We start from the raw sequence: 16373 nt of genomic DNA, 5'->3' as shown, positions 1-16373 counted from the left end.
GCCATTTTGTCCCGGGCCGGCGGGCGGAGCCCTTTCCCGCAGCCGCTCTTCATCCCCGTTTTGGGGCGAAAAAAAAATGCTAAAAACCGGCGGCGAGAGCCCGGACCGCCGCTCCACAGCGGTTACCGTGGAAACGCCGAGGCGAAGGGGGTCGCGGCTGGCGCGCTGCGCATGCGCCGGGGCGCAGCCGCGCCTTACCTGGCACCGCCTCCCGCGCCACATAAGTCGCGGCGGCCATTTTGTCCGGCCGGCGGCGGCGCTGCGCAGGTGCGCCGCTTGGCCCCGCCCCTCCCGCGGCGACAGCGCTGGCGGCTGGGCCACGTCGCGCGCGGGGCAGGCGCCCGCGAAGGGAAAAAGCGCGCTTTCCATTGGCCGCAGGCCGCGCGGCGGCCGCCTCCGGGGGCTGATTGGACTCGCGGCGGCGGCGGGCGGTGCTGATTGGCCGCCGGGCGAGGGTCTGTGGCGGGAGGGGCGGTGCGGCCGGCAGTTATGGCGGTGCTGGCGGTCCTGGCGGGGCTGCTGGCGGTGGCGCTCGGCGCCGCAGGTACGGGGGGGGCCCCGGCGGGAGCTACGGGGCGGGCGGGGGGTCCCGGGGGCACCCTCGTCCCGTGGGGGTGGAGGGTCCCGGGACACCCGGGGCCGGGGGGCTCCGTGGGTGAGGGGGGGGTCCCGGGACACTGGGGTCCTGTGAGCGTTGGGGGGGGGGGGGTCGGGTCCCGGCGCGCCCCGGTTCTCACGGCCGCCGGCAGGTGAGCCGTGCCCCGAGCCCACCATCGTGCCCTCGTACTACACCACCTCGGACGCCGTCATCTCCTCCGAGAGCGTCTTCGTGGTGGAGATCTCGCTGGCCTGCAAGAACGGCGCCCAGGTGAGTCCCTGCGGGGGGGTGGGGGTCTGCCGGGGTCCCCCCAGCGTCTCACCACCGCCCTTTCCCCGCAGAACGTGGCTCTCTACGCCGATGTCAACGGGAAGCAGTTCCCTGTCACCCGGGGGCAGGACGTGGGGCGCTACCAGGTGAGCCCGGGGTCCCCAGGGAGGGTTCACGGGGGGGGGGGGAGGTTTGGGGGTTCAGCGCTCTCAACCCCCCCCCCCCCCCAGGTCTCTTGGAGCCTGGAGCACCGCAGCGCCCAGTCGGGCACCTACGAGGTGAAGTTCTTCGACGAGGAGTCGTACAGCGCCCTGCGCAAGGTGAGGACCCCTCCCCGAGGCTGGGGTCCCTCGGGGGGGGTGACCTGGGGTGCCCCCAGCCCAGCTCTGAACCCTCTTTTTCTCTCCCCACTCCCGCACCCCCAGGCCCAGCGCAATAACGAGGACGTCTCCCGTATCCGGCCCCTCTTCACAGTCAACGTGGACCATCGGGTGAGTTGGGGGGGGTCCCTGTGGGTCTGGGGGCGTCCTTGGTGTGGCTTTGTCTAAGCACGGGCGTGGGTGGGGGTGCACATAGGGCTTTGGGCTGAAACTGGGGCAATTTGGGTGTGTTGGACGGTCCTTAGATGACCTGAGGGCGTTGCTGGAGCTGCTTCTCCTCTTGGAGAAGGGGTGTGGGGGTCCTGGGTGGGGGTGCTTGGGGGGCCGGGTGTTTTGGGGTGTCCCAGGGTTTTGGAGGGCGTATGCTGGGATTTTTGGGTGAATCCTGAGGATGGGTGTGGAGTTCCCAGAGCCCTGTAGGGTTTAGGTGTGTGCCAGTTGGGGGTTTTGGGGGGCATGGGGGGTGTTCTGGGGGGCAGCAGTGACCCCCTCATCGTTTCGGCAGGGCGCCTGGAACGGTCCCTGGGTGTCAACGGAGGTGGTGGCGGCCGCCATCGGCCTCATCGTCTACTACCTGGCCTTCAGCACCAAGAGCAGCATCCAGGCGTAGGGCCCCCCCCCCCCCCAAAAAAATGGCCCCCCAAAACACGGCCCCCTCGAGGGCATCCACAGGTCCTGGTGGGAAGTGGGGGACCTCTAAAATTGCCCCCCCCCCCAATAAAGATGCTGCGGGGTGCCCCTTAAAAGTGGGGGTGCTGTGGGGCACAGCTGAAGGACCTCCCCAAATGGGAATGGCTGGCTGGGGCTGGGCCCCAAAAATGGGGGAGCTCCCCCCTGAGTTGGGGGTGTCCTCGGCATGGGGGACCCCCCACATGGGGGGGGGTCTTGAGGGTCCCACCCACAATTCCTGCCTGGGGGATCCCTAAATGCCTCCCCCCATGGCTGTACCCCAATAAAGGTCTCCCCCCCCCCCATCTCCCAGTGTCTGTTTCGGGGGTGCCCCCCCCTCACGGTGGGGACCCAAGTGTGCTGGCTGCTCCCTACTGGTTGATGACATCACACCCACTGCCAGAGAGCGGTGATGTCATCAGCGACAAAGTGGTCTGACCTCATGGAGGGGGGTGGGCAGCTTGGGGGGGTTCCCGAGTCCATTTGGGGGGGGGGGGGGGCTGCCCGGCTGTCTGGGCCCCCTGTGAGGGGGGGGGGAAGGGGAGCCCTGCCTGATGCCTGGGTCCTTTTGGGGGGGGGGGGATGGACACGGGGGAGGGGGGGTGTTTCCCATCATGCCCTGGGTGGCTGCCAGGGTCTGACTGCCGGGAAAGGGTTGTCATTACCCAGGGAGGGGATCGGGGGGGGGGGGGGCGCTCCCCTCCCCCCCTCACAGGCGTCCGGGGGGGGCTCCCCTCCCCCCTCACAGAGCACCCAGGCGCCTGGGGGGGCTCAACCCCACCTTACTGCCCCCCCCTCGGGGTCTGGACCCCCCCACATACACACACACCCCCCCCCCCCCCCTCCGGGGGGGATCCGGGTGCCCCCACCCCACCCATAACTCAGGGTGTGGCTAGGGGGCGTGTCCGATCGCCGGCGGGGCGGGGCCGGGAGGGGCGGTGGGCGGGGGCACCCGGCGGTGGGCGGGGCCTGCGGGCGGATTATGTCAGCCCCGCGGCAGCCGCAGCCCCGAGCTGGGAGCGGCGAGAGCAGGTAGGGCCGGGGCTGGGGGGGGGTTCCCCGGGGCGGGGTTGGGGGGACCGGGGCTGAGGGGAAGGACTGTCGGGCGGGGAGGTTTGTGGGGCAGGTGGTGCCGAGGGGAAGGTGCGTCTGCGGGGGTCCCGTGGGGCTGAGGGGCTGTGGCTCCGTGGGGTGGGAAGCGCGGAGGGGTCGGGGTTGAGGTAAAGGTGGATCTGAAGGGTCTTTATGGGGCTGGGCTGAGGTAAAGATGGCTCTATAGGGTGTGCGTGGGGCTGGGCTGAGGTAAAGATGGCTCTATAGGGTGTGCGTGGGGCTGGGCTGAGGTAAAGATGGCTCTATAGGGTGTGCGTGGGGCTGGGCTGAGGTAAAGATGGCTCTATAGGGTGTGCGTGGGGCTGGGCTGAGGTAACGGTGGCTCCATAGGGTGCCTATGAGGTTGGGCTGAGGTAAAGGTAGCTCTGTAGAGTCTTTATGGGGCCGGGACTGAGGTAAGCGTGGTTCTGTAGAGCGTCTGTGGGGCCGGGGCTGAGGTAAAAGTAGCCCTATAGAGGTGCTATAGGGCCAGAGTGAGGTAAAGGTGATTCTATAGTGTATTTATATGGGGCTGGGCTGAGGTAAAAACGTCTCTGTGGGGCCGGGGCTCAGTGGGGAGGGGGCTCTGGAGGTCCTCCCAGAGGCGGGAAGCGCTGAGGGGCTGTGGCTCCATGGGGAGGGAAGCGCGGAGGGGCCGGGGCTGAGGTAAAGGGGGCTCCATAGGGCGTCTATGGGGTTGGGCTGAGGTAAAGGGGGCTCTATGGGGCTCCTATGGGGCTGGGCTGAGGTAAAGGGGGCTCTATGGGGCGTCTATGGGGCTGGGCTGAAGTAAAGGGGGCTCTATGGGGCGTCTATGGGGCTGGGCTGAGGTAAAGGGGGCTCTATAGGGTGTCTATGGGGCTGGGCTGAGGTAAAGGGGGCTCTATGGGGCGTCTATGGGGCTGGGCTGAGGTAAAGGGGGCTCTGTGGGGCTCCTATGGGGCTGGGCTGAGGTAAAGGGGGCTCTATGGGGCTGGGCTGAGGTAAAGGGGGATCTATAGGGTGTCTGTGGGGTTGGGCTGAGGTAAAGGGGGTTTTATAGGGTCTCCATGGGGCTGGGCTGAGGCAGTGGGGTGTCAGTGGGGCTGGGGCTCTATGGGAGGGAGCTCTGTGGGACTGGGCTGAGGTAAAAGGGGGTCCTGTGGGGGCTCTGAGGGGCCGGGGCTGTGTGGGGAGGGGGTTTAGGGGGTCTCGATGGGGCTGAAGCCAAGCGGAGAGGGGGGGTTAGGGCGTCTCCGTGGGGCCAGTTGCCTCTGGGTGGGGGTCCCTGCTGTCCGCTGTGGGGCTCTATGGGACCAGGAGGGTCTCCACGGGGGCTCTATGGGGCTTGGGAGCTCCCTTGGGGGCTCTATAGGGTCTCTGTGGGGCTGGGGGGGGGCTCTATAGGGTCTCCATAGGGTGCCTATGGGGACCGGGACCGCTGGGAAGGGCTCTGTGGGGTCTCCATAGGGTCCCTAAGAGGCCGGGGAGCTCTGGGGGGGCTCTGGGGGGGTCTCCATAGGATCCCGGCCCCTGTCCAACAGATGGGTGGGGCCGGCGGGGGGGGGTGGAGGCGACGGGGGGGGGGGTGTGGGCCCGCGTGTGGTACACGCGTGTGCGGGGTGGGGGGGATACCCACGACGTAACCGGCCCCGACAGCTGCCCCCGGCCCTGTCAACCCACGGCTGCCCCCCGCCGCCGTGACGACCCCTGAGTCCAGTGGGGCTGGGGGGGGGACGACGGCGTGTGTGCCGGGACGCCTGGGTGTCCATCCGTGTCCCCCCCCCCGCCCCGTGCCGGTCATTTCCCTACAGGTGCCACGGTCTCGCCCCTCCCCCCACCTGCAGCACCCGGACGCCTGGGTCCATCGGGGGGGGTGGGGGGGGGGCAGGGAGGGGTCCGGACGCCTGGGTCCCCTTCTGTGGGTGTGGGCAGCCTGGATCCCCGCGGGGGGGGGGGGGGTAGTTGCCCGGTTCCTCCCACCGCCCCCCCCCCCCCAAGGAATGCGGGGTCAACAAGGGGACCCTTGTTCCCGCCGGGGGCCGCCCCCGCTTCCGCCCCGGGGCCCTCCCGGGGGGGGGGCGTGGGGAGAAAAGGGGGGGGGGGGGGAGCTGGACGCCGGGTCCCTCCCACGGGAGGGAGCTGTCCCCGCACGCGTGGGTCCTCTGTCCAGGGTGCTGATGGGGGGGGGATCGCTGGGACGCCTGGGTCCCGAGCCAAGGTGACAGGTTCCCTCATTAGCCGTTGCCACGGTAACGGGCGCATCCGTGGGGGGGGGCGGGGGAGGGGAGGCGGTGGCCGCCACACAATGGAGCTGGGGAGGGGTGGGGGGGGGGGTCCCGGGTGCCTGGGTTCCCCCCGGGGGGGGGGGGGGGCTGACGCCGCTCCCCCGAGGCTGGGGTCCCCCGGGTCACCTCGTCGTGTCGTGTGTCCCCCCCCCCCCCAGGCCCCCGCTGCCGCCGGCCCCGGCCATGGCGCTGCCCCGGGGGCTCGGCCTCCTCTTGCTGCTGGCGCTGGGGGGGCCCGGCGTCTCCATCATCATCCCCCCGGAGTGTGAGTGAGGCGTGGGGGGCCGTGCACCGGGGGCGGGGCTTGCACGCTTGCACGAGGGCCGCTTGCACGAGGGCCGCCTGCGCCTTTGCACGAGGACCCCTCGCACGCTCGCCCCCCTCGCGCGAAGGACCCTTCGCACGCTCGCCCCCCCCTCCGCATGAGCATTTCTTGCACGCTCACCCCCTCTCACGCGAGGACCCCTTGCACGTTCGCCTCCCCCGCCTCGCACGGGCCCGCTCACGAGGGCCCCGTGGCCCCGCACGCTCGGGGGGAGCCCCCCGCTCACTGCTGTGTCTCTCCCCCTTCTGCTCCCGGGGACGGTGCAGACGGTCTGCACGAGCGTGAGTCTGGGGGGGTCCTGGGTGGTTCTGGTGCCCCGGGGGGGGGTGTCCTTGGGGGGCCTCTGGGTGGCTTCTGGGGACCCTGGAGTCTCTGTGGGGCCTGGGGAGGGTCCCTATGGGGTCCCTGAGGTGCCTATTGGGGTCCCTTAGGGGTGCCAGGGTGGTCTCTTGGGGGTCCGGGGTCCCCAAGTGTCTTTGGGGGCTCCTGGGGGCCCTCACAGGGTCTCTGTGGGTCTGGGGAAGGGTCTTGGGGGGGGGGGTCCTGAGGGCCCTATGGGATCCCTGGTGGTCCTGGGGGAGTCTTGGGGGTGCCTGGGCTGTCCCCGGGGGTCCCACCCACTGACACCCCCCCCCCCCCCCCAGTCCTGCAGCCCCCCGAACTGACGGAGCAGCCCCCGGAGCAGCTCGTCGTCTTCCCCAGCGATGATGTCGTCCTCAAGTGCACTGCCACCGGCAACCCCCCCATCCAGTGAGTGTGTCCCCCCCCCGTCTCCCCGTGCCCCCGTGTCCCCCCCGTCCCCCCGCAGTGACGGTGACGCCCCTGCCCGCAGGTACCGTTGGACGCGGGAGGACCAGCCCTTCGTCCCCGAGGAGCACCCAGGGGTGACGGTGGCCCCCGGCACGGGGACGCTGGTCATCAACGCCAGCCTGGCCGGCCGTCTGCAGGGCCGGTACCGCTGCTTCGCCGCCAACACCCTGGGCACCGCCCTCTCCCTGGAGGCCCGCGTCATCGCCGAGAGTGAGACGGGGACCCCAGAACCCCCAGGCACCCCAAGACCCCCCGGCATCCCCCTGGGCAGCCTCCCCCCTCTCGTGGGCCCCTCCGAATCCCCCCCTGGGTGGCCCAAAAGCTGCCCTGGGGTCCCCTGAATTCCCCCAAAAGCTGCCCTGGCATCCCCTAAATCCCCCTGGGGTGCCCCAGAGCCCCCTAAGGGTCCCTTAAGTCCCCTCAGAGCCCAATGGGGGCCCCCTAAAATCCCCCTGGGAGCCCCCAGATCCCACAGGGTCCCCCTAGATTCCCCCCCCCACCCCAATTTCCTTGCCACACCACCTCACTCAAGGCCCAGACGCTGGAGTCCCTGGCTAGTTTGGGTGGGGCAGGAAGAACCCCCCTGGACGTGGGTGTTCCTGGCTGGTTTGGGGGGGGGGGGGAAGCCCCCCAGACACGGGGGTCCCAGGCTGGTTTAGGAGGGCAGGGGGAACCCCCTGGACACGGGGGTCCCTGGCTGGCTTGGGGGTCCCCCCAGCTGCCCGTGCCCCCCAGCTGTTGTGGTCCCCAGACACGCCGCAGTGGCCCAAGGAGAAGGTGATGCCGGTGGAGGTGGAGGAGGGGGATCCCGTGGTGCTGCCCTGCGACCCCCCCAAGAGCGCCGTGCCCCCCAAGATCTACTGGCTCAACAGCCGTGAGCAACCGAGGCGGGGCTGGGGGGGGGGGGCTAATTCTGCACCCCTTGTATGCGGCTCCCCCTGCAGCCCCTTATCCTCCCACCCCCCTGCACCCCCATACTGCCCCTGCACCCCCATAATCCCCTCTGCACCCCCTTACCCCTGTAATCCCCCCTGCACCCCCATAATCCCCTCTGCACCCCCTTACCCCCCGTAATTCCCCCCTGCACCCCCATAATCCCCTCTGCACCCTGTTGCAACCCTGGCATGCCCCTACACCCCATTGCAGCCCCTCAACACCACGGGACCACCTCGATACCCCCCTGCACCCCGTTGCACCCCCGGCACCCCCCAATCACCCTGCACCCCCTCAACCTCATGGGAGCCCCCTGCAGCCCCATAACCCCCCCTGACACCCCTTAGCACCTGGGATCCCCCTGATTCCCCCCGCACCCCATTGCACCCCCCAACCCCATTGTGCCCCACAGCACCCCCGGTGTCCTGATACCCCTCGTCCCCCCCCCCAACAGTCCCCCGGGTCCCCTTGCCCCTCACTGCGCCCAGTCGCCCTCCCAACACCCCATTGCACCCCACATCCCCCTCCCAAGCGCACTGCTCCCCCCGTTTCCCACTCCCTGTGCCCCCCCGCGGGCGGGGCAGGGGCCTGGGAGCGGAGGAGACCCCCCCCCGACTGCCCCGTGTCCCCCCTCCAGGCATCGTGCACATCGCGCAGGACGCGCGGGTGAGCATGGGGCAGGATGGGTTCCTCTACTTCGCCAACGCGCTGGTGGGCGACAGCCACCCCGACTACATCTGCCATGCCCACTACCTGGGGCCCCGCACCATCATCCAGAAGGAGCCCCTCGACCTCCGCGTGGCCCCCAGTGCGTTTGGGGGCCGGGACCCCCCAGAGTTGCCCCCGGAGCCTCCCCAGCACCCAGCTCCCCCGGGGACCCTCTAACCCCCTGAAGTCACTTCTATGGGAGCCCCTCGCATCACTTTTATGGGACCCTTTCCAGGGGACCCCACCTTAAAGTCCCCCCCGATACTCTCCTACGGCCCTCCAGCACCCATAGAACTGCTCCGTCCAGCCGAAGCCCCCCCTCAACCCATAGGGGCCCCCCCAGAGAGGACCTCACTTTGGGATCTCCCTCCATCGAGCCCACAGAGCTGCCCCACCTTGAGGTCCCCCCTCAAAAAGCCCCCTGGAGACCCCCAGTCCTTGGAAGGATGGTCTGGGGGGGGGTCTCTTGGTGTATAGGGGAGTCACTGGGAGTATGGGGGGTTCTGGGTGGGGTCTGCCGGCATATGGGTCATCCCTGGGGCTCTGGGGGGGGGGTCTCTTGGGGTTTGGGGGGGTCCTTGGGAGTATGGCAGGGGCTCAGGGGGAGTCCCTTGGTGAATGAAGGGGGTCCTCAGGAATATGGGGAGGGATCTTGGGGCTCATGAGGAACGTTGTTGGATTATGGGGGATTCCTGGGGCTTGGGGGGGTCCCTTGGAGTCCCTCAGGAGTAGGGGGGGCCCTGGCGTTCTGAGGGGGGGCTCTGGGGGTGCCCCCCGCCCCTGCTAACCCCCTTCCCCCTCCCCGCAGGTAACTCGGTGCAGTCTCGCCGTCCTCGGCTCGTGGTGCCCCAGGACCCGCAGCCCCCCCACGTCGCCCTGCGGGGGGGCACCCTGGTCCTCGAGTGCATTGCTGAGGGGCTGTGAGTCCGGGGAGGGGGGGGCCTGGGGAGGAGCTGGGGGTGCCGGGGAGGTCCTGGGGGGTCCCTGGGGTGCTGAGGGAGGGCCGGGGGGGGATGCTGGGGCTGGCGTGGGGCCGCGAAGGGGGGGGTCCCGGCCCCCCCCTCACCCACACTGACGCGGACCCCCAGCCCCACGCCGGCGGTGCGGTGGCAGCGGCTGAACGGGCCCCTGCCGCGGGGCCGAGCCTCGCTGGAGAACTTCAACAAGACGCTGCGGCTGCGGGCGGTGGAGGAGGCGGACGACGGCGAGTACGAGTGCGTGGCCGAGAACAGCCAGGGCCAGGCGCGACGCAGCCACCTCGTCACCGTCGAGGGTACGGCGCTGGGGACACTGGGACCCGCTGGGGTGGGAGCCGGGGCACTGGGAGGCACTGGTATGGGGGCTGGGAGGCGCTAGGAGGCACAGAGGGGAACTGGGGGCACTGGGACGCACAGGGGTGGAAGTTAGGAGTACTGGGAGGCACTGGGGTGGGAGCTGGGGCACTGGGAGGCGCTGGTATGGGGGCTGGGAGGCGCTAGGAGGCACAGAGGGGAACTGGTGGCACTGGGACGCACAGGGGTGGAAGCTAGGAGCACTGGGAGGCACTGGGGTGGGTGCTGGGGGCACTGGGGTGGGAGCTGGGGCACTGGGAGGCACTGGTATGGGTGCTGGGGGCACTGGGGTGGGAGCTGGGGCACTGGGAGGCACTGGTATGGGTGCTGGGAGGCACTAGGAGGCACAGAGGGGAACTGGTGGCACTGGGACGCACAGGGGTGGAAGCTAGGAGCACTGGGAGGCACTGGGGTGGGAGCTGGGGCACTGGGAGGCGCTGGTATGGGTGCTGGGAGGCGCTAGGAGGCACAGAGGGGAACTGGGGGCACTGGGACGCACAGGGGTGGAAGTTAGGAGCACTGGGAGGCACTGGGGTGGGAGCTGGGGCACTGGGAGGCGCTGGTATGGGGGCTGGGAGGCGCTAGGAGGCACAGAGGGGAACTGGTGGCACTGGGACGCACAGGGGTGGAAGCTAGGAGCACTGGGACCTGCTGGGGTGGCCGCGGGGGGCACTGGGGTGGGAGCTGGGGCACTGGGAGGCACTGGTATGGGTGCTGGGAGGCACTAGGAGGCACAGAGGGGAACTGGTGGCAGTGGGACGCACAGGGGTGGAAGCTAGGAGCACTGGGAGGCACTGGGGTGGGAGCTGGGGCACTGGGAGGCGCTGGTATGGGTGCTGGGAGGCGCTAGGAGGCACAGAGGGGAACTGGTGGCAGTGGGACGCACAGGGGTGGAAGCTAGGAGCACTGGGAGGCACTGGGGTGGGTGCTGGGGGCACTGGTGTGGGAGCTGGGGCACTGGGAGGCACTGGTATGGGTGCTGGGGGCACTGGGGTGGGAGCTGGGGCACTGGGAGGCACTGGTATGGGTGCTGGGAGGCACTAGGAGGCACAGAGGGGAACTGGTGGCACTGGGACGCACAGGGGTGGAAGCTAGGAGCACTGGGAGGCACTGGGGTGGGAGCTGGGGCACTGGGAGGCACTGGTATGGGTGCTGGGGGCACTGGGGTGGGAGCTGGGGCACTGGGAGGCACTGGTATGGGTGCTGGGGGCACTGGGGTGGGAGCTGGGGCACTGGGAGGCACTGGTATGGGTGCTGGGAGGCACTAGGAGGCACAGAGGGGAACTGGTGGCACTGGGACGCACAGGGGTGGAAGCTAGGAGCACTGGGAGGCACTGGGGTGGGAGCTGGGGCACTGGGAGGCGCTGGTATGGGTGCTGGGAGGCGCTAGGAGGCACAGAGGGGAACTGGGGGCACTGGGACGCACAGGGGTGGAAGTTAGGAGCACTGGGAGGCACTGGGGTGGGAGCTGGGGCACTGGGAGGCGCTGGTATGGGGGCTGGGAGGCGCTAGGAGGCACAGAGGGGAACTGGTGGCAGTGGGACGCACAGGGGTGGAAGCTAGGAGCACTGGGAGGCACTGGGGTGGGAGCTGGGGCACTGGGAGGCACTGGTATGGGGGCTGGGAGGCGCTAGGAGGCACAGAGGGGAACTGGTGGCAGTGGGACGCACAGGGGTGGAAGCTAGGAGCACTGGGAGGCACTGGGGTGGGAGCTGGGGCACTGGGAGGCGCTGGTATGGGTGCTGGGGGCACTGGGGTGGGAGCTGGGGCACTGGGAGGCACTGGTATGGGTGCTGGGAGGCACTAGGAGGCACAGAGGGGAACTGGTGGCAGTGGGACGCACAGGGGTGGAAGCTAGGAGCACTGGGAGGCACTGGGGTGGGAGCTGGGGCACTGGGAGGCGCTGGTATGGGGGCTGGGAGGCGCTAGGAGGCACAGAGGGGAACTGGTGGCAGTGGGACGCACAGGGGTGGAAGCTAGGAGTACTGGGAGGCACTGGGGTGGGTGCTGGGGGCACTGGCGTGGGAGCTGGGGCACTGGGAGGCACTGGTATGGGTGCTGGGGGCACTGGGGTGGGAGCTGGGGCACTGGGAGGCACTGGTATGGGTGCTGGGGGCACTGGGGTGGGAGCTGGGGCACTGGGAGGCACTGGTATGGGTGCTGGGAGGCACTAGGAGGCACAGAGGGGAACTGGTGGCACTGGGACGCACAGGGGTGGAAGCTAGGAGCACTGGGAGGCACTGGGGTGGGAGCTGGGGCACTGGGAGGCACTGGTATGGGTGCTGGGAGGCGCTAGGAGGCACTGGGATTGGCACTGGGAACGCTGGGGGACAACAGGAGGTGTTGGCGGGGCACTGGGAGGCGCTGGGACTGGGGGCGCTGGGATCTGCTGGGGTGGGCAGCGGGAGATGGGTGACTGGGGTGGGTGCTGGGAGGCGTGGGGGCAGGTCTATGGGGCGCCGGGGGGGGGGTGGCGGGGTGTGTGTGTGTGGGGGGGTCCCTGACGTCCCCTGCCCCCCCGCAGCGGCCCCGTACTGGGTGCGCCGCCCCCAGAGCGGGGTCTTCGGCCCCGGGGAGACGGCGCGGCTGGACTGCCTGGTGGAGGGCAAGCCCCGGCCCCACGTCGCCTGGCGCCTCAACGGGGTCCCCATCGAGGGTAGGGGGGACGCCTCAGGGTCTGGGGGGCCCTGGAGGGGTGTTGGGGTCCCCGGGGGATTATTGGGGGCGGGGGTCCCGGGGGCTGGAGAAGGGGGGAAGAGGCCCTTTTGGCGTCCCTGGCTTTTTGGGGTGGGGTTATTGGGGTCCGTGGAGGGGATGTCGGGGTCCCTGCGGGGGTTTTGGGGCTCTCCGGAAGATGTTGGGGTCCCTGTGGAGGATATGGGGGGGTCCCTGGGGAGGCAGCGGGGGTCCCTGAGGGTGGGCAGGGGTCCCCGGGGAGGCCGTGGGGGTCCCCAAGGAGGCCGTGGGGGTCCCCGGGGAGGCAGGAGGTGTCCCTGAGGGTGCGCAGGGGTCCCCGGGGAGGCCGTGGGGGTCCCCAAGGAGGCCGTGGGGGTCCCTGGGGAGGCAGCAGGGTCCCGCGGGTGCCCTCACCCCCCCCCCCCCCAAAATCCGTTGCAGAGGTGCCGGGGTCCAGCCGGCGAGCGGTGCGGGAGGGGGCACTGGTGCTGTCCCGCCTGGAGCCCAACGACACGCTGGTGGCCCAGTGCGAGGCCCACAACCGCCACGGGCGCCTGCTGGCCAACGCCTTCGTCTACGTCGTGGGTGCGTGGCGGGGCGGGGGGGGGGGGGGGGGCGCGGAGGGGTGTCCCGGCCACCGGGGACCCCCCCCTCGGGGGCACCCCCATCCTCCTGCAGCCCTCCTCCTGCCAAGGGCGTTGTTCCCCCCCCCCCCCCATCCCTGCGACGGCATCCCCGTGCGATGGTGGTTCCCCGACCGCGGATGTGGTCCCCGCTTCCACCCCATCCTCGATGGGCAACCGCATCCCCCCCCACTTGGCAACCGCATCCCCCCCCCCCTTGGCAACCGCATCCCCCCCCTTCTGGGCAACCGCATCCCCCCCCCTTAGCAACCACATCTCCATGGCAACCGGGTCTCCCCCAGCACCCGTCCTGCATCCCCCCTACCAACCATCCCCGGGGGGGGGGGGGGTGACACCCTTCCCGTAGCAACCAGCCCCACGGCAACCCCCTCCGTTGCCGTGGCAACCGGGCAACAGGACCGTCGCCGTGGCAACCTGCCTCATCAACCGCTGTTCCCGCGGCAACCCCCGCTGGCTACCTGTTGCCGCGGCGATGGCCGTCTCTGTGGCAACTGGGGGTACCTGTTGCCATGGCGATGGCTAGGGTGGCCTTGATGTCCCAGGAGGGGAGCGGGAGGTTTTTTTGGGGGGGGGGGGGGGGTGTCCAGACACTCCGTTCACTGCCCTGTCCCCCCCCCCCCCCAGAGCTGCCGGTGAAGATCCTGACGCCGGACGAGACGCCGTACGCCGTGGTGGAGAACCAGACGGTGTTCCTGCACTGCCGGGCTTTCGGGGCCCCCGCGCCCACCGTCGAGTGGTGAGACCCCCCTCCCCGGGACCCCTCCCGGACCCCCGAGACCCCCGGTGCCCGCCCCCCCCCCCCCTGAGGCTTTGCCCCCACCCCAGGCTGACCCCGGGGCTGGAGCCAGCCCTGCAGGATGACCGGGCCTTCGTCTTCACCAACGGGACCCTGCGGCTGGGCCCGGTGGCGCGGGGGGACGGGGGGCCCTTCACTTGCCGGGCCCACAACGCCCACAGCAACGCCAGCATCATCGCCCACCTCGACGTCAAAGGTACCGGGACCCCCGGGGACCCCCCCCGGCCCGCGACTGCCCACGTTACCCACTGACCCCCCGGGATGTCCCTTATTCCCCTGGAGAACCTTTGGGATCCCCAAAGACTTCCAGGCATCCCTCGGAGCCCCCCCAGGGACCCCCGAATCCTTCCTGGGACCTCACAGAGCTCTCCAGCCTCCCCCAGATCCTTCCCAGCACCCCCCAGAGCTTCCCAAGGACCCCTAAATCCTTCCTGGGATCCGCCAGAGTCTTCCTGGGACTCCCCAAGCACTCCTGTGCCTTCCAAATCCTTCCTGAGAGCCCCCCCCAAAGCCTCTCCAGGGCCCCCCACGTCTTTCCTGGTGCCGCCAAGAGCCCTCCAGGGGCCCCCAAATCCTTCCTGGGATCCTCCAGTGCCCCCCCAAGTCTTTTCAGGGATCCCCTAGAGCCCCATAGAACCCCCCAGATCCTTCCCGGGATCCCGAAGAGCCCTCCTGTGCCCCCCAAATCCTTCCTGAGACTCCTATATCCTTACGGGGACCCCCCTCAAGCCCTCCCAGATCCTTCCTGGGACCCTCAGAGCCCCTTCAGGTCCCCCTAAATTCTTCCTGGCACCCCCAGGGCCCCCCCAAATCCTACCCAGCACCCCTCGGCCCCTCTCCGTTAACCCTTTGCTGCCCGTGGCAGTGGCTACACGGATCGAGGTGCCCCCCCAGACCGTGACGGCAAAGAAGGGGGAGACGGTGACCTTCCGCTGCGTGGCCGCCTTCGACCCCGGGCTGGCCCCCCGCGGCCTCGAGTGGCGCCGGGACGGGCGGCTGCTGCGCGAGACGGCTGACAGCGACAAGTGAGGGGGTGGGCGGGGGGGTGCTGGGGGGCCCTGTGGCCCCCCCCCGGGTGGCTGACAGCACCTGCCTCTCCCCTCAGGTACTCGCTGACCGGGGACACGCTGACGGTGGCCGGAGTGGACTATGCTGACCAGGGCAGCTTCTCCTGCCGCGCCTGGACCCTCCTGGACGCTGTCGAGGCCGAGGCGCAGCTCCGCGTCGTGGGTGAGCCCCCCCCATCTCAAACCCCGGGGGGGGGACACACGTGGGACCCTGCTGCGGGGGCCCCCCAAATCCTCCCCGGGGCACCACTGCACCCAGGGCTGGGTCCCGCCCCGGTTCTGATCCCGTTACGCCCGGTTTTGCCCCAGTTATGCCTCTGTTACCTCTGATTCTGCCCAGTGACCCCAGTTCTGCCCCAGTGACCCCAGTTCTGCCCCACCACCCTTCACTAACTGCCCCGGCCCCCCCCCCAGGCCGGCCGGGCCCCCGTGCGGGATCTGCAGGTGCTGGAGGTGGACGAGCGCCAGGTCCGGCTCAGCTGGACCCCAGGAGACGAGCACAACAGCCCCGTGGAGAGTAAGGGGGGGGGGGGGGGCTGGGGTGGGACCAGGGGGGGTTCTGGGGGTGTCTAGGGGGTCCTGGGGGTCTGCAGGGTGGGACTGGGGGGAAATCAGGGGGACCTAGGGTGTCTGGGGGGGGGGGGCTATGGGGAGGTCAGGAGGTGTCAGGGGTATGGTCAGGGCTGTTGGGAGCTGATGGGGTCCTGGAGGGGGTCCTGGGGGGCTTCAGGGGGTCCTTGGGGGGGGGGGATTTGGGGTGTCTGGGAGGGGGTCAGGGTGGTCTTGGCGGGGTTCAGAGGTCATGGGGGAAGCTGAGGGTTTTGGGGGGAACCGGAGGGGTTCAGGGCATCTGGTGTTGGAGGAGGGATCTGGGGTTGTCGGGGCTGGAGGAGGAGGAACGGTGGAGGTGGTGGGGATTTGGGGGGTGCTGGGGAGCTTGGGGGCACCCGTAACCCCCCCCACGCCCCCCCCCCAGAGTTCGTGGTGGAGGAGGAGGAGGGCATCTTCGCGCCCGGACGCTTCGTGGAGCGGCTGACGGTGCCGGGGGAGCAGCCCTGGGCCCCCCCTCACCCTCTCGCCCTACGGCCGCTACCGCTTCCGGGTGCTGGCGGCAAACGCCTACGGCCGGGGGGAGCCCAGCGCCCCCAGCGCCCCCATCTCCACCCCCCCCGCGGGTGAGTGGCCCCCGGGGACCCCGAAACCCCCCATCTCCAGCCCCCCCCCCCCCCGGTGGGTAGGTTCCCCCCAAATCCTTCCTGGGGACCTGCAACCCCGTCCAGTGCCCCACTGCCACCCCCCTGGCAGCTAGGTGCCTCCCAGGCACCCTGGGGACCCCAAAACCCCTTTGCCGCTCCCCCCCACTGAAGAACCCCCCCATCAAATGCTCCTGGGGACCATGACCCCCCCCAAAGGGACCTCAAATCCCCCCCCCCAAGGGACCCCAAACTCTACCCCCCGCGTTCCCATATCCCACATCCAACTGGTACCCGACCACCCAAAAGGGGTTGGGGGGTGTCTCTGCCCCCCCCCCAAAGGGTCTGTGGGTATTTGGGGGGGGGTCTCTGAGCCTCTATCCACCCCCCAGCCCCCGAGCGCAACCCTGGGGGGGTCAAGGGTGAAGGCAAACGAGACCAACAACCTGGTCATCACCTGGCAGGTACCGGGGACCCAGGCGTCCTGGAAAGGGGGGGGGGGGCTGTGGGGAGCCAGGGGGACCGGGGATCCCAGCTCGGGGGGCTGGGGGACCCCAGTGAGGGTTTTTGGGGATCGGGGGGGGGGCTGGGGCAGGTTTGGGAGGGGTGGGAAG

General features: G+C 70.0%; 2 protein-coding genes across 2 annotated transcripts; both read left to right on the top strand.

Moving 5' to 3' along the window:
* The first annotated feature begins 416 nt into the window (after positions 1-416).
* SSR4 (signal sequence receptor subunit 4) lies at positions 417-1869 on the top strand. The gene is made up of 6 exons (XM_052779266.1): positions 417-544; positions 750-868; positions 940-1014; positions 1099-1188; positions 1294-1359; positions 1754-1869. Exons 1-6 carry the CDS (start codon positions 490-492, stop codon positions 1856-1858), a joined length of 510 nt encoding a protein of 169 aa, XP_052635226.1. The 5' UTR covers positions 417-489; the 3' UTR covers positions 1859-1869.
* Positions 1870-2845: 976 nt separating this feature from the next.
* Positions 2846-16316, top strand: LOC128138002 (neuronal-glial cell adhesion molecule-like; the record flags this gene model as incomplete). Its single annotated transcript, XM_052779274.1, has 18 exons — positions 2846-2949; positions 5435-5541; positions 5868-5882; positions 6246-6351; positions 6434-6621; positions 7163-7285; positions 7982-8152; positions 8861-8972; positions 9141-9325; positions 11908-12039; positions 12501-12644; positions 13328-13439; positions 13529-13695; positions 14365-14524; positions 14605-14729; positions 14981-15083; positions 15543-15741; positions 16152-16316. Coding segments are annotated over exons 1-18 (2364 nt in total), but the record flags the coding sequence as incomplete, so codon positions are not given.
* Positions 16317-16373: the final 57 nt, after the last annotated feature.

The sequence above is a fragment of the Harpia harpyja genome (genome assembly GCF_026419915.1).
Source record: "Harpia harpyja isolate bHarHar1 chromosome 26 unlocalized genomic scaffold, bHarHar1 primary haplotype SUPER_26_unloc_2, whole genome shotgun sequence".
NCBI lineage: Eukaryota > Metazoa > Chordata > Aves > Accipitriformes > Accipitridae > Harpia > Harpia harpyja.
Note: the sequence above shows the minus strand (reverse complement) of the source record. Positions and strands in the feature narration are given on the sequence as shown.